Here is a 25829-nt window from a genome sequence, read left to right on the forward strand (position 1 = left end):
CAATTAAAATAAAGAATAATTTCATTATCACAAGGATTCTTTCTGTTTCCTTTTTTAGAGCCACACCCATTTCCCTTGTGTTCTCACCAACTCCTTAAGCCCTCGCAACTACTAATCTGTTCTTCATTTATATAATTTTGTCATTTCAAGAGTGTTATATAAATGGAATCATGACATATATAACCTTTTGGGGTTGGCATTTTTTACATAGCATAATTACCTGGTGATTCATCCAGGTTGTTGCATGTGTCAATCATTTGTTCCTTTTTATTGCTCATGATATAGATTATTTCATGGTGTAGATATAATACAGTTTATTTTCAGAGTTTTTTCCAGATTTTGGCTATTATGAATAAAGCTGCTACAAACATTCACTTACTCTGGGAAAAATGCCTTAGGGAATACAGTTGCTGAGTCATATGGTAGTTACATGTTTATAGTTTAAGCAACTCCTAACCTGTTTTCTACACTGGTTCTACCATTTTACATTTTCATTAGCACTGTGTGACTGATCCAGTTTCTCCACATTTTCACTAGTGTTTCGGTGTTGTCACTACTTTTATTTTACCAATTATGATATATGTGTAGAGATATCTCACTGTGGTTTTAATTTGCATTTCCCTAGTGGCTAATGATGTTGAACATCTTTTAATATGCTTATTTCCCTCTTCAGTAAAAAGGCTTTCATGTCTTTTGCCCATTTTCTAATTAAATTGTTTGTAGTTTTACTGTTGAATTTTGATAATTCTTTGTATATTCTAGGTACTAGTATTTTGTTGAATGTGTGGTTTGCAAATATTTTTTTCCACTTCTAGTTTGTCTTTTCATCCTCTTAAACATGGTCTTTCACAGGGTAAAACTTTTTAATTTTTACAAAATTCAATTTATTAATATCTTTTATAGGTCATGCTTTTCGTATCAAGGCTAAGAGCTTTTTATCTACTGTTACACTCTGAAGACTTTTTCATAAAAATTTTATTTAAGTCCTTGATCCATTTTGAGTTAGTTTTATGTAGGGCATGAGACTGTGGTTGAGGTTTGTTTGTTGTTGCTGCCTATGGGTGTCCACATGCATTTGTGGAAATGGCTGTATTTCCTCCATTGAGTTGCTTTTTGCACCTTTGTTAAAAATCAGTGGGGCATATTGGGTCTGTCTATTTCTGAGTTTTCTATTCTGTTCCATTTATCTCTGTGTCTGTCACTCTGTCAATACCACAGTCCTAATTATTGCACCTGTAAGTCTTGAAATTAGATACATTGATTCCTCTCACTTTATTTTTATATTTCTTTTTCTTTTTTTGAGACAAGGCCTTGCTCTATCACCTAGGCTGGAGTGCGGTGGAGCAATCATGACTCACTGCTTCCTCAATCTGTACGCCTCAAGAGATTCTCCCGCCTCCATCTCCCAAATAGCTGGGACTATAGGCATATGCCACTGTGATTTATTTTTTGTAGAGACAGGGTCTCACTATGTTGCCCAGGCTAGTCTCACACTCCTGGGCTCAAGCAGTCCTCCTGCTGTGGCCTCCCAAAGTGCTGAGATACCGGCGTGAGACACAGCATCTGGTCCTTATTTATTTATTTTTTTCAAAGTTGTTTTCGCTATTCCCAAAGTTCCTTTGTCTTTCCACATAAATCTTAGCATAATCCTGTTTATATTTACAAAAAAAATATTGCTAGGGTATTTATTGGAATGGCATTCAACTTGTATGTTAATTTGGAGGGTAATAACATCTTTGATGTGTTGAGTCTTTCAATCCATTTTCAACCTGCTTATGACATTATAATTGAAGTGAATTTCTTTCAGACAGCATAAAATTGGGTCATGTTTTAATTTCACTCTGTCAGTTTTTACCTTTTAATTAGTATACTTAGTTTAACTGTTATAATGCAATTAGAGATTAGGACTTAAGCCTATCTTTTTTAAAAAATTTTCTCTTTGTTGTGTTTTCTATTTCTGTTTTGCCTTTCCTGCCTTCCTTTGTAAGTTACTTGAACATTTTTTAGCATTCCATTAAACTCTTTAATCTCACTTAAAACATTCTATTTTAGCTGTCTTTTTCTGTCATTCCTTCCATGGGGAAGAAAGGATGTCATCTTGTTACTGCCGGGTAGCGTTAGAAGTCCAGGTTCCCCACCCAGCCTCTATTGACACACAGTGTGAGGGAAGACCTCTTTTGCTCTTGAGCATGTGTGGGAGTTCTGGCTTTCTATATGGTTTCCACTGACGGTGTAGTGGGGTAGCCTCATTGCTGGGTGATCATGAAAGTAGTGACTCTCCACTATTCCTCCTGTGACACCACCCTAGCAGAGGGATGAAGGAGCCTTATTGCTGACCTGGTAGGGGTAAAAATCTTGGTTCCTTATTGACCTTCTGTCAGCCTTACATTGGTGGAAGTCTAGGCTACCTAGTTGGCCTTTGCTGATATGGGTCTGGGTGGTGCCACAAGTTTCACTTTGGTGTTTAGCTAGAGCAGAGTGGTTATTGTCTAAAAGTTTTCTGTCTTACTAGGGTTCCGGTTGCTGGGAAAATATGCAGTCCTTTGTGACTAATGTCTATTACTTAGCACAGTGTTTATTGCCAAGTAATATTATGTGAATATATTACATTTAATTTATTCATTCATCATTTGATAGACATTTGGGTTGTTTCTACTTTTTGGAATAATTAATTCTATGGACATTCATGTTTCTGTGTGAACACGTGTTTTAATTTCTCTTGGATATAACCTTATGTGAATATGTGTTTTAATTTCTCTCAGAATGTAACTGGAGTTGAAATTACTGAGTCGTGTGATGACTATGTTTAACCTTCTGAGAAACTGCTAGGCTATTTTCTAAAGTAGCTACACCATTCTGTATTCTCACCAGTAGTATCTAAGGGTTCCAATTTCTTCACATTTTCACCAGAATTTATTATTGTCTGTCTCTATAATTTTAGCTTATTTAGTAGGTATGAAGTCACATCTCATTTGTAGTTTTGCTTTGCATTTTCATAATAATTGATGAACATTTTTCCTTTTTCTATTTTTCTTTTCTTTTTTTTTGAGACAGGGTCTCACTCTGTTGCCCAGGCCTGGAGTGCAGTGGTGTGATCTCAGCTCAGTGCAGCCTCTCCCTGCTGGGCTGAAGCAGTCCTCCCACCTCAGACTCCCAAGTAGCTGGGACCACAGGAGTGCGTCACCATGCCCAGCAAATTTTTTAGCTTTTTGTAGAGATAAGTTCTAACTATATTGCCCAGGCTGATGTGGAACTCCTGGGCTCAAGGGGTCTCCTGCCTTCCAAAGTGCTGGGATTACAGGCCTGAGCCACTGCATGCAGCCAAACAGTTTTTTGTGTGCTTATTGGCCATTTGTATGTATTCTTTGGAGAAATATATATTCAAATCCTTAGCCAATTTTTAATTACTTTATCTTTTTGTTATCAAATTGTAAGAGTCTGTCTGTTAGTAGAAGACTTCTCTTCAGCTCTGCCTACTTTTGGTTCCTCTCCAAAGATTTCACATAGCACATTTTAATATTTTCTCTAATTTCATACTTAAGCAAATTTAACCAATTCTCTGCTTTTGCTCTACTTCCTTTCTTATAATCTTTTCTAAAGCTTTTTTTCTAAGCTCTTAGTAGAACAATCTAGAGCTGAGTAATATAGACTTCATTCTGTAAGAAGTTAGTATCATCCAGAAATGCTTCATTTTAATTGTGTTAAAATTCCCTTTTTAAAAAGAATGGACATACATAAATCCAAAAAGCTTATTTTTTTAGATATAAATACCTGAAAGAATGAAATTACCAATCATCAGTATAAATTTTTGTATAAAAGGTTTAAAGATATATTTTGATTACTTTTTTTCTATTATAACTTTAGGATGCATTTTTTAAAATCATTCGAAATGAGGGCATTAAATCTCTATGGAGTGGCCTTCCTCCTACCCTGTAAGTTGAAATCTAATGTTTTTTCTACTAAATAATGATTGTTATTTTATCCTGTAATCAGCATGGTTGGACAAAGTCTTGCATTTTTAATATTAGAATGCTTTCATTTTCTGAGGTATTGTTTTTTAAGCCTCACAGCCACCCACATGTTTGATGATGTACTAGAAGGACTTGCAGGACCTGAAGAGGTTACATTCACAGATACGGTTTATTACAGCAAAAGGATAGAAAACAGAATCGGTAAGGGAAAAAGGCACATCAGGAGTTGTCCAGAAATAGGCTTCCAAAGTCCTCCCTTATGGCATTGCACAGGATGTGCTTATCCTTCTATCAGTGAGCTGTGAAGTATACAAAGTGCTTCTGCCTTGGGAAACCCATTTAAGTTTTGAGTGTAGGGCTTTTATTGAGCATGGGTTATATGGATACATTCTGTCTTTTAGGCCAGTTGTGATGAGCAAAACTTCAAACCCACAGAAGGAAAGAAGTGTACTATAAATCGCAGTGTACAGATCAACCTGCACAAGTTGGTTTAGTGCTTCAGACATACAAAAAACCTTCTAATGGGGAATACTCCTGGGGATACATTCTCACGAGTTGTCCAGAGGTCAGGCATGCACATAGGCCCTCCTGAAGTTATACAAGGTTTGAGCAACCAAGCCTGCTGTGTTGTCTTTGCTACACAAGCATATGGTAATTTTTTTCATGTTCAGAAATAAAGACTTTGGTGTTTATTTGTTCATTTTACTAAAGCTGTATGATATATTGCAAAATGTATACTTTCCTTTCTCCAGGTAATTCTAATTGTCTACTGCCTGGCGATTACATGAATTAATATGATAAACTGTTAATATTGAATGTAAAAATGTAAAATAATAACTTGGCTTTTGCTGTCTCATTTATTCCCAAGAACTTTGTACTTTTAATGGAGGAAATTAGTCAATTTGAGGCATTTATTTTAAACAATGTTTAAGGTTTAAAGTTAGTGGCAGATCCAATACCCCACCAGTCAGTCCTGCTCCTAAATTCTCAGCAGCAAAGTCCACCGTATAACATTAGGCATTCCAATTTATGGTCTGTGAATGTCCTTTAGTTACGTCATAAACACGGACTAGTTTCTTGTTGCATTAATATTTATTGACATAGCAGTACCTGCAACTTTGTGTTTGAATTTAATAATTCCCTTTTAATAATTTCTTTTAAAATAGTATGTCATTAGAATTCCCTTAAAATTAGTGTATGTAATTCTGATGATGTTAATTATAATTTATGTCTAGTTATAAGCAGGAGTGATATATGGTCCACAGTACAAAAATGTTTTACAATTTCTCATGTACTTTTTATTTCGCTGATTCTGATGTTATAGTAATTATGAATGAGAAAGAAGATCTGGGAGACCAGAAACAGAGATGGAGATGAAGTGTCTGTCTTAATTTGTCTTTTCCTATTTGTTTTATTTTTATTTTATTTATTTATTTATTTATTTATTTATTTAGAGACAGAGTCTTGCTCTGTCCCTAAATAGGCTGGAGTGCAGTGGCACGATCTCGGCTCATTGCAACCTCTGCCTCCCAGGTTCAAGTGATTCTTGTTCCTCAGCTACCTGAGTAGCTGGGATTACAGGCATGTGCCACCATGCTAGCGCTTACTTAATGCTATTTATTGTAACTGTGTTTACAACTGGAATGAAAACTTTTGGATGGCAAATGCCTACTTTATATCTTTTTACTGCCTACTAAGTACTAATCATTTTTAAACTAAAAGAAAAATTGATCTCATAGGCTGATTTATTGTGGTTTTTAGCTTACACAAAATATAAGACTTTTTTAGCTTATATAATAATATTTGAATTTAAGTTAAGACTATGTGGGATCTTTTGATAATTTTGAACAAATCTTTTTGTGTGATCTAACAGAGTGATGGCAGTTCCTGCCACAGTTATTTATTTTACCTGCTATGATCAATTAAGTGCTCTTCTGAGATCTAAGTTAGGAGAAAATGAAACCTACATACCAATTGTTGCTGGAATTGTAGCCAGATGTGAGTAATAAATCTTTATTTTCATTTTGATTTCTGTTTAGAGCTTCTGTTTAAGTTGTGACATTCACAGATAATTTGTATAATATATAGAGTATTAGTATGATATATTTTGCGTTATAGTTTATATTAATTTGTTAATATAGTATAGGTACTCCAGAAGTCATATGGAATGGTGATTACCATCAGAATGAGATGGGCTCAGCCTATCTTGGTCAAATCATGGACAGAGTTTTTAGAGTGACATCAGAGTTGGTTCTGATTTACCTGAACTTCTGAGGTGTCATCTGGGATCATGCGTGATTCAGGCCAAAGTCCTGAATCACTTTCCTTATAAACTTTGGGATTCAGAGTTTTATCATAAGGAACGTTGACTCTATACAGAAGAACGTTTACTCTGCTAAATGGGAGTGGGATTTATTGGGGCAGTAACTGGAATGGGCTTTGGTTTTCATAGTTCTGGTTGATTATAACATTTCTGGAACTGCCCTTGAGAGAGTTGAAACCAGAAAAAGTAAAGTATATGAAAATCGATTTTTAAGAAATACTTTGTCAAGGGAAAAATCTGTGGCAATTATGTTGACATCATTACACATTTAATTTTAAGGTTTTCAGACATTATAGACTAAAAGTTTAAAATATAAAATCTGTGAATATTAATTTTTACAGTATATGTGTTTGCATAGTACATGGCTTTATTTTTGTTTTCTTTTTTTTAACTTGTTTGTATTAGTTGGTGCAGTAACTGTGATAAGTCCACTAGAATTGATTAGAACCAAGATGCAGTCCAAGAAGTTTTCTTACGTGGAACTGCATCGATTTGTCAGCAAGAAAGTATCTGAAGATGGTTGGATTTCCCTTTGGAGGGGCTGGGCTCCTACTGTTCTTAGAGATGTACCTTTCTCAGGTAGGATTTATCTTATTTGTAGCTACTAAATTTTACATGGCTTTGTCTCATTCAAATATTACTGTCACTAGATTTTTAACTATTTACCATTAAAGGTAAGTTATTTTCTATAGTGACCACAAACTCCTTTTTCATTGTTGGGCTGTCAGATCTTTCCAGGCTTTTATTGAATGAATAGTTTTTATTCAAGCTTGTTTTTTTTTCCTTGTGATTAATTTGCTTTTCTACATTAATTAGTGGGTATTCATATTCAGAGAATGCAAACTACCTTTAACATTCTAAATAAGTCATTTAATATTATTCTAAGCAATTAGTAAGATAAGTAAAACTACTGCAAATCAAAGGATAGAATCCATTTAAGACCACTTGGGAATTATATGGGCTCCTACTTTTTCAGTTATTAAAAATAAACATCTCCCCATTAAATGAGTATCCTGTAAAAGACTATTACAAATCAAGTAGGGAATTGTACTGATTACTCAGTTATGAAAAGGGAGAAAATTTTGAAAAGTGAGAAGTGTAAATCTACCAGTAACTTACAGAATGTGCCTACTTTAGTGGCATTTCCCTTGTGGATCATAGAAGTTTTTAAAACCCAAAAGAAATACTTATCTAGAGAGAAACTCTCAATAAGAATATAAATATCTTTTAAAAATCATGAAACCACAAATATGTTCTTTCACTGTCACAACCCCAGTGGTAACCACTATATTGAATGCCATTCATTTGATTAAAAGAATTAATTTTCCCACATATGTATTATTGCCAAACATTATATTGTTTAGTTTAGCCTATTTTTGAAAATCCCCTTTTACTAAAAAATTTTCCTAAGAGTCATTCTTGTGTTATATGTAACTGTTTTCTTCATTTTTACTCGTTTATATGTGAGTAAACAAGTAAGACAGTGCTGCTATGAAAATTTTTAATCAGTTTCTTGGTGTACCTTTGAAAGTTTATCCAGTATTGGATTTGTTGATTCATAGATATACATACATTTCAAATTTTACTAGGTAATATAGAACTCTTTTCCAAAGTGATTGTATGATCTACATACCTACCAGCAATGTAAGAGATTTTCTGCTGCTTCACACCCTTTCCAACTTTTTTATTGTCAAAGTTCTTAATTTTTGTTTAATAATTTAAAGTGGTATCTCATTTTAATTTGCATTTCCCTGGTTATTAATAAGATTGGACACTGTTTCATTGGCATTCATTTATTCATAATTGATTTGGGGTTTTGGACTGAAATAGGTTTTCAATTTCATTTTTCTCCCACATGGATAGCTGGTTGTCCCAACATCACCTATTGCAGTGATCTCCAACCTTTTGGGCACCAGGGACTGGTTTTGTGGAAGACAATTTTTCCATGATTGGAAAAATTGTGCCTGTGTGTGTGTGTGCATGAGCGCGTGTGTGATTGGTTTCAGAACGAAACTATTCCACCTCAGATCACCAGGCGTTAAATTTTCATAAGGACCACGCAACCCAGATCCCTCACATGCGCAGTTAACAATAGAGTTCTATGAGAATATATTGCTACTGCTGATCTGACAGGAGGTGGAGCTCAGGCGGTAATGCTCACTCACCCGCCGCTCACCTCCTGCTGTGTAGCCCAGTTCCTAACAGGACACAGACCAGTACCAATCCTCAGCCCTGGGGTCGTGGACCCCTGATCTATTGAATAACCATAATTGCTCCAGGGATCTGCAGTGTCGTCTCTGTCATATAACATTTTCATGTATGCATGGATCTGTTTCGCTGGTTAATGTTTCTGACTTCAGGCCAGTACCAAACTGAATTATTAGTGCTCTATGAAAAATCTTTTTTTTTTTGGTCAGGGTCTCACTCTGTTGCCCAGGCTGGAGTGCAGGGGCACAATCACGGCTCACTGTAGCCTTGATCTATCTACAGGGCTCTAGTAATCCTCCCACATCAACCTCCTGAGTAGCTGGGACCAAAGCCGTGTGCCACCATGCTTGGCTACGAAAAATCTTGATGTCACCTTATTTTTCTTCCCTAGGAATGTCATCTCTTTATGTTAATAATAAATCTTTAAGAAGTTGTTTTAGGAGAGATTCAAGTTTTTCTTCATCAAGGTTGTATTCTTCTCTTTTTTTTTTTGACATTTAGTTATAGGTATACCCCACTGCCCCCCAGCTTTTAGTAGCTATTTTTAAAGCTCTATTTTAATTTTTTAAAATTAAATCTTTGTAGCTTGTGCAGTTGCAATTGATTTTTTTCTATTAGCTTGTATCCAGCTATGTTTTAACATTCTGTTATAAATTCTGCTTTGTCTTACTATTTTTTTGGTTTGGATATATATAAAAATATATGTAAATTGAACTGTTTTATATCATCATTTGTAATCATAACTTTTCTTACTTGCTGCCCAGTGAATTTTTGAATTATAGTGACAATAATGAACATCCCCATCATTTTTCCCATTTTAAAGAAAATAGATCTCATTTAACCATTAATAATTATTTTTTGGTATAGGTTTTTGATGCATCTTCTTTATCAAATTAAAGAAGTTTCCTTTTACTTCTAGGTTTCCAAGAAATTTGTTTCTTTTAAATGAGAGAGTGTCGCATTTTATCAGATGCTTTTTCATTATCATTACATGATCCCATGGTTTTGTTAACATGGTAATATGACATTTAAAGATTTGTATTATATACCTTTGCATTTCTGGGGTAACCCAACTTAATCATAGTATATGATGTTTTATGGAAATATTTCTGACTTCAGTTTGTTTTTTATTATTATTTTTAGGAAGTCTGTACCTATGATCATCAATAGATTGGCCTTTACTTTTTTCCTTTGTCCCGTTGTCCTTGTCAGGTTTTGGAATTATAGTCCTACTTTATTGATGCATAGTTGTTGTTTTTTTTGTTTGTTTGTTTGTTTGTTTGTTTTTGAGACGGAGTCTTGCTTTGTCGCCCAGGCTGGAGTGCAGTGGCGCGATCTCGGCTCACTGCAAGCTCCACCTCCCGGGTTCACGCCATTCTCCTGCCTCAGCCTCCCGAGTAGCTGGGACTACAGGCGCCCACTACCACACCCGGCTAATTTTTTGTATTTTTAGTAGAGACGGGGTTTCACCGTGTTAGCCAGGATGGTCTCGATCTCCTGACCTCGTGATCCGCCCGCCTCGGCCTCCCAAAGTGCTGGGATTACAGGCGTGAGCCACCGCGCCCGGCCTGATGCATAGTTTTTTTTGTTTATAGGACTACTAGAATATTACTGAGAATTTTGCATTAAAAAAAGAAATCCCACCCTAGTGGGTGTCTAAGTAGAAAGCAAGGTATGTCAAGGTTAGAATTTGTCTATCCCCTGAATATATAACCTCATAACTCTTTTATTAAAGTCCACATTTTATTTCTAAATATGTGTTCATTTCATTCTCTGTTTTTATAGCAATGTACTGGTATAACTATGAAATTTTAAAGAAGTGGTTATGTGAGAAATCTGGTTTATATGAGCCAACATTTATGATCAACTTTACTTCAGGGGCATTGTCTGGTTCTGTAAGTTTATTCTTTTGTTGTTAATATTCCAGAATAATAATTGTTGTATTAAAACAAAACAAAATATAGCATCTCATGTATATTGAGATCCACTTTGGCTGCACTGCTTGAACATTTTTCTAAGTATTTTCCATCTATTTTAAGGAAACAAATTATTAGCAAATAAAATAATTTAAATATACTGTATTTGTTTTTATGTTACAAAAACATTTTTCTGAGAAACTTTTGGATTTGTTAGATCATTACAGTTATAATATTTTAGAGCTTTATTATTTAGAGCATTTTGTAATACATTAATTCAATAAATGCTCTGATTAGGTAATATTTCATGCAATGTCATCTCATATGCATTAAGCACTTCTAGCCTCTGCTGCTGATTTCTGTTTCTTTGGAAACATTTTGTCCTACTAAAGTACTTTTTAAAATAATTTGAACAAAAATTACAGTTGGAAGGAAAGAATATTGTTACCATTTTTGGGTAATAGGGAGTTTATCTTTTTCCACACCTTCCTGTAGAATGATATCAAAGTCCTGTAGTAGACTTTCATTATGCAGATTTATATCACCGTGACGTTGGCAGTTTTTTTTATACCCACATACTTCCAAAAATGAATCTGTAATAACTTGTAGTGAGACAATAACACACTGGAACCACATAAAAACAATAGCGAAGGAGCAGAGTGAAGTGATGCGGACTTGCAGAAAAATATTGTAATAATATCTCAGAAAATCTAGGCCAAGGAAGCCACAGCAGTTGACTTTAAAACTTAGATATAAATATTCTCAGGTCTAAGATCTTTCAAATTAATCCTAGTGGATTATAAGTCTATTGAACAAAAAAAGCAATTAGTATTGTTGAATAATGGCTTTAGGATATTTACCAGTTTTGCAGAAATATGAAGGAAAGTCCTCTATTGTACTATTTCTATTTAACCTAGAAAATTTATTTTTTTAAATGATTTTTTAAATGATCTAGAAAATTGCTGCATTTTGACAGCTTTCAAATAAAGGTTTGTGTCTGCAACAGAAAAAACACCTGAATGTGAGTGTCCAGACTTTCTGTCAGAAAACAGAACAGCCTAAACCACCTCATTTTAGAAAGAGTTTCAAAAATGGCTTACATAACATTGTAGCTACTACATGATAGATAATGAAGATGGAGAAACAGTCCTTGATTTTACCTTACCTGAAATCTTTGAAGCTGATTTCAAGAACGTACATCAACAAATTGTTGGGGTGAAATAAAATATAAGTGATTTTGAGGGGCATTTTATGACCATATTGGCCAAATGTGAGTTGGGAAGCAAAAATGCATACCAGTTTTAACCTTGCGTGGCTGTTGTATCAAATATTGCAACAACATATCTAAAAGAATTAAATTATTTAAAAAAAAACTCCCTTAATTAAGGCGTTGTGGAAATAAATGTAAATTATTTTGAGAAAAGTTATTTAAAATGTGATTTACATCCAGCTTTTATCATTAATAGGAAAAAATGTGATTTGTGAACCATTGTAAGTATATTTTAATATGTAAACATTTACATAACTATTTTAAAAGGCTTATAGAGTTAAAAGTTCAAAATTCATTTTCTTTATTCAAATTTAATTTTTTATTCTATTTTAAAAGCGTTTGCTGGAAAGTTTTAAATGCTCACTAGATACTTGAGAATTTCTGCTTTGACATATGTGTTGTGTCTTCTTGTGATGTAAAGGAATAATAGAACACAAAGGAGCGTGAGAAATTGGGAATGCTGGTAGTGGAGTCAGAGAGGCTTGGTTGGAATTGTGGCTCTGCAACTAGTAGCTGTGTGACCTCAGGAAAGTAAGGGAATTTTTCTGAGGCTTTTTACTTTTGAGTGTAGTGAGAAATACATATCTATTTGCTTTAATGAAAACTTAAAAATATATATATTATTTCATTTTAAAGTTCGGTTATTATTTTCATTATCCTTAAATAATATACTAATTTGAAGAATGTAAAAATATTTTAGGAAAAATTAACAGGTTGATTGAAATTAATCAATTTTACTTTCTGATAGTTTGCAGCTGTTGCAACTTTACCATTTGATGTAGTAAAAACACAAAAGCAGACACAACTTTGGACATATGAAAGTCATAAAAGTAAGTTTAATTAATTTAAAATATTTTTAAGATGCCATTTTTGTTTTTCCTTCCAGATATTGTAGGGATATCTAAAATAAGGAAAACAAGATTTTTTCTTCTGCATTATTCTTTGTGTATTTTACTGAAAGTAATATACTGTTAGAATGGAATACCCAGAAATACTAAACAAAAACAAAAATTTAAGAAAATGTAAAGTCTAATGTTTCTTGAATGCCATCAGTTAAGTCTCATACCTGCGATAAAGAAGAAATAATCTTCGTCATTTAAAAGCTAAGTTGTTTTATGATTTTTTTCCTAAAGTTTGTTTTCAGATCTATTTCAAATTATTATTTTTATTGTCCTTTTAAGTCTTCTTTCAAGTAAACCAATAAAATAAATTTAGACAAATCAGGATAAAGGATAGGAAATTACTGGAAACCTTTTTTCTCTTATTTTTTGATAATATGTATATGTGTATATATATATATATATATACACACACACACATTTTGTTTTTAAGCTTTCTTGTAATTTTTTCTACCTATTATCCCATCTATTTTTATTTCTTCATAACCTGTAATTTCTTCTAGAACAAAAGTATACTCCTATTTGCTTCTACTAGGATCCCTCTGTCATCATTTATTCCCTTTAGAAAGTGTAGCAAACCAATGGGAAATTATCTATTACAAAATTATGTAAGTCTTGTGATAAGACTATTATAATGTAAATAAAAATTCTTCTACCCATGATTATAATAGTTTGCATAAAAAGTAAAATAGGTATAATGTTAAAAGAAGCTGGTTACAAACCTCTACAAATGAATCTGATGGATATTGGTGACATCCTTGTCTTTGACCTATCAAATACCTATTCTCCTCTTATATTAGAAGCTAATGAAAACCTGGGAGGTAATCAAAATTTTATTATATTAGGGTTCTCCCACTTCCCTGTTTTAGTCATGAGCCTTCTAGAAACCTAAGCCCTATCTGTCCTCCTTTGACAGTTCAAAATTATTTTGTTTCGTTCTTCTTTTCTTCTCATCAGAATTTCTATTTCCCCTCTTAAGTATAATATTTAACATAGTAGGATTTCACCAATTTCTTTTTGGTGTAATTTAGCATAAATGATTAATGACTGTGGCATTGAGGTAGTGGTGGTCATGGTGGTTGATAAGGGAAAACATGGGAATCTGTACAGGTAGATTCTAATGCACACTAAAGTTTGGGAGCCACTTAACGTTGGTAACTAATCATTGGAGTCACCTGAGGTGCTTATTCAATAGACCTACAGCTGGACATCACCCTCAGTAGACTCTCATTTAATGAATCTGAGGTGGAACTCTATATATTTTGAAGATGATCCGTAAGTGATGGTGATATATATCTTCATTGAGACTGGCACCAGGGAGCCATCTTTCTTTATTAGATTTAACTCTTACCTATCACTGGTTTTTTTCTAATTAATGTTTCCTCATTTAAACCTAAAAGGAAAAATCTTAAATAAGAGCTGGGTTTTGATTTTCCATGATTATCATTGGTAAATTTTAATCTGTTAGCCTACTTCAGCTATGAACCAGTTACTTAAAGGTTTACTAAGATATATTTCAGTTGAAATTGCACTTGTAATTTGAGTGATAATCAGCCCATACTTACTATTTTGGTTTACATTATTTATCCAAGAAGTAACTCAGCTCCATTTAGAAGTGACTTCCTTTGTTCCACAGCTCAACTATACCAAATCCCTTCTCTCTAAGCAAAAAAGAAAATATGAAGTGTTGCATCTGTCATACTATAGAATGATAGTTCCATGCAAGTATATGATCTGTCAGCCTACTTCGACCACTTCTTCTGTTCTTCATTCATTAGTCAATTACTGAGTACCTATACTGTGTCAGGCACCATGCTGGTATATACAGATAAATGAGACAATTACCCAAATCCTCAAAGAGCTCATAATCTACTGGAAGAGAGGCTGCATTCATAAGCACGTTAGCATGTAGTAAATGCCATATCCTATAACAGAAATAACTTTTACCTAATTTATGAGTGTGTCATATATTATTAATTTTTAAAAATTTAATATCTGGTTTTAGCTTTTTAAACCTGGCCCAAATTTACTTGTTTTCCAGAGGTTAAACTTCTTTTTTTCTGAACACATTTAATATTTTTGAAACACTATTCTTAACTGGACAATTGAACTATAGAAAAAAAAACACTACTCAAGCAATATTTAATTTTTAAACATTTTAAAATTTAAATATTTAATAGATTTAATAAATAGTACGTTGGTTTTAATATTTAAGGCAATATTTTTCTGTATTTCAATATTTCTATATTTCTATTTTAAAATAGAAATAAAAGCATCATGAAATGGTTATACTTGCCAAATAAACTTATTAAAAATGTTCAATTTTAGTAATACCAAGGAACAGCAGTGAGAGAACATTTTATATAAATTACACTGTTGGGGAGGATGTAGCTCACTGGGAACCTTATGCCATGATGGTAAGAGTATTATTTTGGAACAGCTACTTTGGAAAACAATCTGGTAGTAGCAAGGAGTCCATTCTGAGTTATCAGTTCTACTCCTAGATATGTGCCCTAGAGAAACTTTTGCACATGTACCAGGCTATCCATGGCAAGATTGTTAAAAACAGCAAAAAGTTAGAAATCACCTAAATGTCCCTTTACAGGAAAATGGATAAATCATTATAATCCATATAATGCAATACCATGCAGCAGTTAAAATGAATAAAATATAGCTACACTTGCCAACCTAGATAATTCTGAAAGCACATTGCAGAAGTAAGTGTGCAGTGTGATATCATTTATATAAAGTTTAAAAGGAGGACAAAGAAAAGTATACATTGTTCTGTACATTCCAGATGTATACAAAGAAGAGTATACATCTGGATATGTTTAGATGTAAACATTAAACAAATGCATGAGAAAGATGAAAAAAGAAAGATGAGAGGGATTACCTTTGAGAAGGAGGAAAAATAAAATTGGGGAGGAATATATAGAGGGCTTTAACTGGATCTGAAAAATAGAGGTATTATGATATAATAAATTTGGATATTCAGTAAATGAGCATTTATTTTCTCTGTGCTTGAAATATTTAATAATAAAAGTGTTTCTTTACAATGTAAGAATTTGCTTATTACCTGTAGGAGTAGCTCTTTAATGTTGAAAAGTTAGGCAGGAGACACTTCTGAGGTTCCACTAGAACTTGGCTTACCTTCAGTTGATACTCTTTTTATCATTCTCTTAATTTCACCTTCCTGTTAAAATAGAAACTAGTTTGGGGCATGAGTTCTACAAGATTAGAAACACCTGCTGCTTGATCACCATTCTTTGACCTGTTTTTAAAATTTAAATGAAATAATTTAAACATGAAGTAAAAATTGCCAACTTAGTTCTTGTCATTGACTTTCTTTAGAAAGTTAAATTTCATTCATATTTTGTAATCAGTGTTGAGCTGCTGTAGTTAGTATGTTTATGCTTATGCTATTGCTAGTATAGCTTCTTAAATCATAAGGCTTCATTTATCTTAGTCTTCATTTATTCATAGTCAGATTCTGATATTTTATATAAATGAAATTTGGAGATAATCACACTCCATTAAGTGGCAAAATTCTAGAAAGTCATTTTTGAAAGATACCATTTTATCTTAACTTTTCTCTCCCAGGCTTCTTTAGTGGTACATACTTTAATCTTGTTTAATGATTCAGGGTTGTCTTCTATGTAAACATTGATTTTTGTAGAGTAGCCACTCTAAAAAGCTAGAGAGGGCAGTATAGGATTGTTTGCCCATCATCCAGCTGGTCTCAAAACAAGACATTGAAATCTTCATCCTGTTAGCTGTCATGGTGTTTACATGGTAGTGTGCCTGGTTCTTAGAATTTTTTTTTTTTAATCTTATTGCATCTAGTAGTCTGTGGGCCAAGGCAGCTTTTTAGAATAGTGTGTAAATGAAAATAAACAAATTTTGTTTATAAACATTATATTCATAAGCTTTATGTTGATACTTCAGTGACATCTACTTTTGCTAAGTTTTTAAAAAATTAGTTTTTTATTCATTTTCTTCCAGATATTTGAGTGGTTGCAAATAAGCGAGATGTTATTGTTAGCTAAAATAAACCCTTTGAAGGAGACAGCACTGGTCTAATTTATTTCAAGACTAGCGTATCCATTCAGAAAGGTAGTAATAACTCAGGACACTGCTAGGGAGAATGAGCTGTTTTCCTCAGAAACTCCTTTTAGAAAAAAAAAGTTTTAAAACTATTTACAATAAAATGTGAATGAAAAAATGGTTGTGAGGACTTTTCTTAGGCATTGGATACCCCATGAAGGTTTCTATACACTTTTTAAGAGATGGGGGTCTCACTTAAGAGTTCAAGACCAGGCTGGTCTTGAACTCTTAAGCTCAAGAGATCGATCTTCCCACCTCAGCCTCCCAAGTAGCTGTCTTTTAAAAATTTCATTATGAAAAATTTTTAAGACCTAGAAAAAGTTTAAAAAATAACTACCATCAAGTTTAAGAAATAAGCATTATCAAGTCAGGAGAAACCTTCAGTACATTCCTCCTTAATTGCATCCAGTCCTATACATCTTTAAGCATACAGCCTTTTTCTGTTTATTATTTTTAATGAATCTAACTATTAAAAATAAAACAAAGTAACTTTTTAGGTAAACAAACCTCTTCTTATGGTAAAGAAATGATATATCCACAAGGGCCATGGACACTATGTTATCTGTAGTAGGAATTATTAAATTGTTATTTATAATAGCATTATTTCTTTATTTTAACATTTAGTTTCTATGCCTTTGCATATGTCAACCTGGATTATAATGAAGAACATTGTTGCTAAAAATGGATTTTCCGGATTATTTTCAGGTAAAAATACTTGCTTTACCGAATCATTGAATAGAATGATTACTTTTAAAATATTACCTTCTAAAATTAACTTATAGGAGGAAGTTATAGGTAACATACTACATTTATTTTCTCCTAAATATCTTTATTATAAGTTAAAATAAATGTTAAATAAAAGATTTACTATCAATAAGATAAAAATTTCTCTATAATGTAATATGGATTGAAGTGAGGATGTTGGAGGTGAGCAGTCTTTTCTACCAGTTTATGGATTTGAACATATTACTTCATTTAATTTGATAATTATCAGAATAAAGCCAAAAAATAATATTTTTAAAAATAAGGTAAGAAAAAAATATTTGTTTTGATTATTCCTATTCTTTTTTCAGGCCTAATTCCTCGCTTAATTAAAATTGCTCCTGCTTGTGCCATTATGATCAGTACATATGAATTTGGAAAGGCTTTTTTCCAGAAACAAAATGTTCGAAGGCAGCAATACTAGTGATGCTGTTTCAACTTGAAACAACAACTATAGCCAAAGAAGATGGAGACTCTTAGGCAAGAATGTTTTTCACCATTATTCTCTCACAATGATTTTATGTCTTTCTATCCTATAATTTAAATAAATAATTTCAGCTCTACCTCTAAATCATAATTTTAAAATAAATTTTATCTTATTTTTGGTGATATTGAAAAAGATAGTCTAGAAATCACCACCATTGAGCATTCTTGTAAAAATAAGACAGATTACTCCTTAGCATCAAAAGCAGTCTCTTGAAAGTTTAATAATATATGTTTCAGTGTAACATAATCTTACTGGGAGTGTGTCGAATACACCAGAACTTTTTGAATTGTGTGCTGAATGATGTACATAGTCTGGAAGAAAAAAGCCCAAGTCTTGTGCACATTTAAATCGTGTACATAAGTATTTCCGTATTTCAGTAAAGTAGATAAAGCACTCGTTAAATAGCATTGTTCACATTGACCAAATATTGCCTGTTTCCTTTAATTCAAATGCATTAAGTTCCCGCCTCCCTCTCCTTCCCTGCCATGTTGCTGTTTTAAGGCTTCATATGTATTAACATTTCTCTGATCAAAATTGTGGCTGTTTTCCTTATGAACCATAATATAATCATTTGTGTGATGTACATTGTGCCATTTTTGATGACTAAATGTCTATATTTCTGCCATTCCTGTAAGAGAGGGAGTTTTTTACTGATAGCAGCAAATGTTCACTTCAGTCAAACTTGGGTGTTCAGTGGTAAACCATATAGTATTTAGACTGGTAAAAATAGTTTGCACACAGGAATAGCCTCTGATTTTTAGCTCTCTTGTAATCCAAGTATCATTGTTCATGGAATTCTCTAGGTCATTTTTATTGTGTTGTTCTAACAAGACAGATTATTGCTACAACAATAGTTATAAGATATTTCTAAAATATCCTTTGATTTTTACTCTAAGTATGGTAGAGTAAGAGGCTAAACAAGAAGCTGTTTCCTTGAAGACATTGCTTTCAGTAACCATACATGTCTAAATAATTTAGCTTATCATTCATTCTATGTAGGAATGAGATAAGAAAGGATATGATGGCAGGAAAAGAAATGCTTTTCATTTTTTATACTTTAGTTTTATTTTCTTAGGATCTATATCCTATATATATATTTTTTAAAGCACTAATTTATTGCAGTCTTTATTTTAGGAAAATGTGAAGCATTTTTTTCTCCCCTAAAATGAATATATTTAGATGACAAGTCTTTAGTGCCGGTAGAACTAATTGATTTTGTACTATAGTAGGAAAGTGTTTATGTTTCACCAGAAATAAAATATGTAGGGTTTGTATGTAATCTTCTGTGTTTATCCTATGTTGATTTACCTTAAATTTGCAACATACATATCCATATAAATATTCATGACTTTCTTATATTTCATTAAAATGTTTTATGATTTCTTAAAATCATCACTGTGCTTCTAAATATTTTTACGTAAAATCATTGTATAATGCTATACTGTGATATACATGAAAGTTTATCTTGAACAGTGCTCTTTAACAAAAATTTAAATTTATCTTGGTTTTGCTATGCTTATGGGTAATTCATAGAAAAAAAGCAGAAAAAATACTGTTCCCAAAAGGCAGTTATATATTTCAGTTTAATATCACCTGTAAGTATGAGAAAGGTTTCCATGTCTCCTACCCCTCACTGCACTTAGGAAAATTCTTATTTATGAATAAAGGAAGATAAGTAAATCTAATTGCCTAGTAGTTTTTTTAACACATATACATGCGATGTATCTGGATGAAAAGAAGGCTGAATTGAAGCTTTCTTTATATTTAAGAGGTAAAGAAATATTAATACTTTTAAAATATACTAACAAACAACCAAAAAGTGTTCAGAGTTTTGCTATAATAATAATTTGTATTAAAATAGTACCTAGAAAAATTCAGTCCATGGAATAGCTAAAATTTTAAAATTTTAATTTGCTCCCAGAGTTCTGTCTGATAAAATAATTGAACTATAATTGGCATGATGAATATTCCCAGGTTTTACTTCAGTATATAAATTTAACTCTCAGCCACATGGGCTTTCCAGACTTTTCAATACATATGTTGCAGGAATTGCAATATTTGCAAACATGTGCCACAACAGTGTTCTTGGTGATGTTTCTAAAACAGTTTTTATTCTATTAATGTTAAATTTTCTAACATAAACATTTAATTGATTAATGTAAAATTTTAGGAAGGAACATCTTTAATTTTCAATATGAGATGGTTGCAACCTTTAAAGTAGTACATATTTGATTTTTCTTAAAAGGCAATTTTTTTTTCTAGGAAAACTATTCATTATGGTTATTTAACTGCATATTTTTTTTAAATTTTTCCCTCTTGGAACAACATGTACTGGGGCCTATTAAAGGGTGGAGGGTGGGAGGAGGGAGAGGAACAGGAAAAATAACTAATGGGTACTAGGCTTAATACCTGGGTGATGAAATAATCTGTATAATAAATCCCCATGACACAAAAGTTTACCTGTGTAACAAACCTGCATATGTACCCCTAAACTTAAAATTAAAAATAAATTCTTCCCTCTTTTTGTCTTGGGCACAAGTTTTTGGGATGTGGAAAAGTTTATTGTATCCCTTTTGAATTTTCTTCTAAGATGAACTTTTTAAATAAAAGAGTCAACATTGGGACATTTTATGTAGTAGGCAGTATATAAAAAGCACTGGAGATGATAAGACATTTCAGATATTGTTACTGGCCACAGGAGGTTTCAGAGCTATGATTGATTGATGATTGATAGAAACATACAAAGTGAGTCATGGGAAGTATGGGGAGTTGTTGTTCACTCAGCCTGGGGGCAGAGAAGGGGAGTGGTCAGGAAACCTGAGTTGGACTGACTGACAGGCAATCCAATAAGTAAACATGCAGGGAAGTGGGAGTCTCAATAAGGCAATAGAATTTAGTCCATATGGCTTGAACAAAGTGTATACATGGGAAAGTGTAAACATGGAAATGTAATCAAAGGCCTTGTGCGCTAAAGGAGGAACAAGAAGGCTGTGAGAAACCTAGGAAAAACTTTTTGGCACAGTTGTAACAGTTGTTAGACTTGGGTTTTGGAAGATACCCAGCAGTATGGAAAATGGGGCTTATGATAAGGTGATCTATGTTAAAATCTAAAAGTTTTGGTTTGTATTAAAATATACTTTTTAAATGTACCATAATGAAAAAGAGGTAATTTTATCTTCCCTTTCCTATCAGTTAAAATGACAAATGCTGAAACTAAATCGAAGCTGCTTTCCTTTCAGAAGAGCAGAATGAACAACAGTCTTGTGACACTTAAGTGGTAATCCAATATGTTAGTTTAGCAAAATCTGCACATTTCATCTAATGATAGGAACTTTAACAAAGCAGTTTTCTAAGTTGTAAATTTGGGACACATTGATAACCACTTAAAAACTGTATGTAAATCTAATGATTTAACAACTAACTTATGATCTACTTTTTCTGCCAATCATAATTAGTAGTAGCTTGCATTTGGCATTTATCTCTTTAGAACTTTTATATATGATTTTATTTAATGCTTACATCATCCTGATGCCATCTCATAGGTGCCAAGAAGATAGTGATGATTCTTACAGGTGAGAAAACAAACATGACTATTATTTTATAATTAAATCAGTAACACTGCCAGAACCACTACTAAACTGTACTTATTCAATAGATGTTGTGTATTCTAAAGCATATCATGTTACTTTTTAAAAATAGGATATTTAACTTGATGTGAGTTGAAATAAGGATTTCTCCCATTCCATTTTCATGTTAGTATTTTAGGTGTGAAATAATATATATTTACCACATTTGCTGAAACAAAAGTTAAGTGTACTTAAATCAGGTAACTTTTTGTCAAGCAAAATAAGACCACCAATGCATAGTACAAAATTTTTAATATACATGCAACAAGTATAGTACGCATCAAGGCAACAGAATACACATGGAAATATTGGCGTATAATTCAGCATTCTTTTGGAGGCAAGAGGGAGGGTGAACAATAAACACTACCACCTAAAATTAAAGATTGAGACATACATGGTTTCCTCATGCAAACAGTAACAAACTACCTTTAGTGTGAAATGAACTCTGTAGAAACCTGATTTTATAACAGCAGATGAATTTTATACCAAGATCTCCAAGAAAGGAGGAAAAGTCATGATCCTCAGATGTAATGTTTAAATCTGCATTTAGCAGCATGTGAAGATGCACAAATTACACATTAGACAAATCTGAAAAATTTTACGATTATGGAATCTTGAATTTCCTTCTACATTATAAAAATGTATGTAAAACCATCGTTTAATTACTAAAGGATAATAAATGTTGGTTGAGAGTGGACCATGAATGATAAAGCATTTAAACATTCTGATAGTTCATAGGAAAGCAGCAATAGTGCTCAAGTCCAGCCTAAAATTTTCAAATTTCTCTTTATCCATTTCCTCACTCCCTTCTCCCAAAGTTTCCATTGTCCTCATATTATACCTACCTTCCATCCCCCATGCTGATGAAAACCTGCTTTGGATACTTCACTCATAATCAGGTATGTAGAATTGAGAAATTGAGAACAAAAATGTATCATTTCTAAAGAATATTTGCATTTCTGCAAGTATTGAAGCCTTAAGCTTAAAGGAATAAAGCTCTGAATATGTTCTGGCACATCTAAGATAACTTATTTTAAGGGCTTCCAGGCCTTTGTCCCTGAAGTGACACTGTTTGACTGTCTTACATAAAAGACTTGCCTTGTTACTACTTATTATCTTAAATTCCAAATTATGAGACTAAGCTCTAAATATTGCAGAAAACCACCACACTCCTACATTTCTAACACAAAGAATGAATGTGGTAACCTCAGCTCTTAACTCTTCTCAATAATAATAAACAAAACATATGAAGTCCTCAGTAAGTACTGTGGCCTCATCATGTAAACAATGTATAAAATTTCTTTGGCACAGCTAATCATGTTTTCCTCATATTACTTACTATAGAAAATACACGCCATACATTTTCAGTATGGTGGGATTTTTAGGGATTAATGTAGCTGTTTCAAAAATTGCAAAAAAAAAAAAAGTACAGATTACAACTTTAAAAAAAAAAAACTAATTTTACCTGTGTATAACTGTGGGGATGTTTTAACATTAAAATGTTTTAAAATGAGATTGTGGTGTGATTAATGATAGAGGCTATAAAACACACATGACACAATTCATTGTTGCACAAACATGAAAAAGAACCAGCACTGAGTATCAGACATATATTAAGTAAATATGATAACTATCCTACTGATCCTTGTTTAAAAGCCTCTCAAATCCTTAACTGAACTTGAACTCTTTCCTGGCAAAACAATTTTTCAACGTTTGTTCTACATTTTGAAATGTTTCTAGTTTTTGAGGCATACTTGATCATACTTTTAAATTGATAATCTTTTAAGAAAATCTTGGAAAACAGTTTATTCATTTTACCTAAATGGCATAAAATACTGTAAAATATTTTCCTTGTGGCACTAACAAATTAAGTCAGTAACTACCAAAACAGGCATATTCCTATGGAATTTATAAAATGTTAAGTGGAATGCTGAGTTGATACCAAATGGTAAATATTAAAGAAAAACTGAATAAACCACTGTGAAAATGCAGCTGAGAACTTTCCCGTTATTAAAAACAAGGCATTTAAAGCATAGAACTTAGCAAGACATTAATGAAAAAATGAAATTAACTTTTTTTTTTTTTTTTTGAAAATCTAAAAGAATGAAAAAATTACTTAGCTTAAGTCTCTGGAGTCTCTGGAATAAAACCTTGAAGTCAGTCTCTGGCCACTAAGGTATATTTAAATATATAAAAATCAGCTGAACAATATGTACAATTTGCTATGAATGATTTGGTGGATGTTTGAAAGTTTTTTTTTTTAAAGCCTATTCCATTTTGAACTTTCTCAATGACAAATGTAAGAATTTTAAAAATGAAAAATGGCAGGATCATTATGTTTTTCACTCAAAATCTCTTATCTGGAGGGGATTCTCTCCAAGCAATAGAATTTCAGATATGTACCAGAACAATATAAAATTTCAAAGGTCTTCCCAGCAGTCAAACATGTAAATTAAACATTTACAACATAAAAAGTTTTGGCTTTTACACAAAAATCTTCAGGATGGAGTTAGGCCTGGACTTGTCATCTCTGTTGTAGGACTTGCAAGGTAGTCATTAGATTTTAAGCTTGTTAGAGACTTGTAACTTGCCACTGACGTTAGAGATCCACAGAGGCCAAGTAATGAGGGAGTATCTTCTTTACCTGAAAATTAGAATTAAATAGCAAATAATTAATTGCCCTTCAAGAATGATACAAATAAGATCCTAAAACCATTAGAAACTGGAAGAATCAATACTGTGAAAATGACCATACTGCCCAAAGAAACCTACAGAATAAATTGCATGATTGACTGCTATCCCCATTAAAGTACCAACATCATTTTTCACAGAATTAGAAAAAAAATCCTACAGTTCATATGGAACCAAAAAGCACAAATACCAAAGCAATCCTAATAAAAAAGAACAAAGCTAGAAGCATCACATTAACTAACTTCGAGCTGTAACCAAAATAGAAAAGTGCTGTTATACAGACACAAAGACCAATGGAACAGAATAGAGAACCCAGAAATAAAGCTGCACATGTATAGCCATCTGATGTTTGACAAAGTTGACAAAAGTAAGCAATGGGAAAAAGACTCTCTATTCAATAAATGGTGCTGGGATAGCTGTCTAGCCATATGCAGAAAAATAAAACATAAGGAAAAGAATTTATGATGTAAGTCCTTAAAAGCAATTGCAACAAAACCAAAAATTGACAAGAGGGACCTAATTAAACTAAAGAGCTTCTGCACAGCAAAAGAAACTATCAACAGGGTAAACAGACAACCTACAGAATGGGAGAAAATATTTGTAAACTCTGCATCCAACAAATGTCTGATATGCAGAATCTATAAGGAACTTAAACATTAAACAAGCAAAAAATAACCCCATTAAGAGGTGAGCAAAAGACACGAAGACACTTCTCAAAAGAAGACACAGAAGTGGTCAACAATCATGAATATATGCTCATCATCAGTAATCATCAGAGAAACGCAAATCAAAACCACAATGAGATACCATCTCACACCAGTCACAATGGCTATTATTTTAAAAGTCAAAAAAGAACAGATGTTGGCAAAGTGACTGAGAACAGGGAATGCATTTTGGTTTAAAATCTGATATTTTAAACCAAATGACATGATATAAGGGTTGCTACGCTGCTTTCTTTGTGTTTCTATTTGCCTGTTACACATTTGTTAATCCCTTTATATTTACTGGCAAATTAGTTCAGCCACTGTGGAAAGCAATTTGAAGATTTCTCAAAGAACTTAAAACAGAATTACCATTCGACCCAGCAACCCCATTACTGGGTATATATCCAGAAGAAAATAAATCGTTCTGCCAAAAAGACATATGCACTCATATGTTCATCATAGCACTATTCACAATGGCAAAGACATGGAATCAACCTAGAAGCCCATCAGCAGTGGACTGGATAAAGAAAATGTGGTACATCTACACCATGGACTACTATGCAGCCATAAAAAAGGAATGACATCATGTCCTTTGCAGCAACATGGATGAAACTAGAGGCCATTATCTTAAGTGAATTAACATAGGAATAGAAAACCAAATACCACATATAATCTCTTATAAGTGAGAGCTAAACATTGAATACTCATGGATATAAAGATGGCAGTGGTAGACAGTGGGGTCAACTAGAAGGGGAGGTGTGGTGGGGGGCAAGGGTGGAAAAACTACCTGGTGGGTACTATGCTCACTACTTGGGTGATGGGATCAATTGTACCCTAAACCTCAGCATCACACAATATACCCATGTAA

General features: G+C 32.8%; 2 protein-coding genes across 12 annotated transcripts in view; one reads left to right on the plus strand and one right to left on the minus strand.

Moving 5' to 3' along the window:
- The window catches only part of SLC25A40 (solute carrier family 25 member 40), a 99652-nt gene extending 80027 nt beyond the window's left edge, over positions 1-19625 (plus strand). For 5 of the 6 annotated variants that reach the window (XM_055346851.2, XM_063708647.1, XM_004045693.3 and 2 more), the window contains 7 exons: positions 3865-3932; positions 5845-5969; positions 6700-6873; positions 10288-10397; positions 12437-12518; positions 17316-17396; positions 17765-19625. In XM_055346851.2, coding sequence (XP_055202826.1) covers positions 3865-3932; positions 5845-5969; positions 6700-6873; positions 10288-10397; positions 12437-12518; positions 17316-17396; positions 17765-17877 — 753 coding nt within the window. In that variant the 3' untranslated portion in view covers positions 17878-19625. Of the gene's footprint in view, positions 1-3864; positions 3933-5844; positions 5970-6699; positions 6874-10287; positions 10398-12436; positions 12519-17315; positions 17398-17764 lie in introns of those variants that run through there. The other variant, XM_055346853.2, reaches the window with a different exon arrangement.
- Positions 19626-21801: 2176 nt separating this feature from the next.
- RUNDC3B (RUN domain containing 3B) overlaps positions 21802-25829 on the minus strand; it is a 194730-nt gene continuing 190702 nt past the window's right edge. For all 6 annotated transcript variants that reach the window (XM_031013231.3, XM_055346846.1, XM_019031632.3 and 3 more), the window contains one exon: positions 21802-24210. In XM_031013231.3, coding sequence (XP_030869091.1) covers positions 24065-24210 — 146 coding nt within the window. In that variant the 3' untranslated portion in view covers positions 21802-24064. The remainder of the gene's footprint in view (positions 24211-25829) is intronic.

Source organism: Gorilla gorilla, chromosome 6, assembly GCF_029281585.2.
Source record: "Gorilla gorilla gorilla isolate KB3781 chromosome 6, NHGRI_mGorGor1-v2.1_pri, whole genome shotgun sequence".
Classification (NCBI taxonomy): Eukaryota; Metazoa; Chordata; class Mammalia; order Primates; family Hominidae; genus Gorilla; species Gorilla gorilla.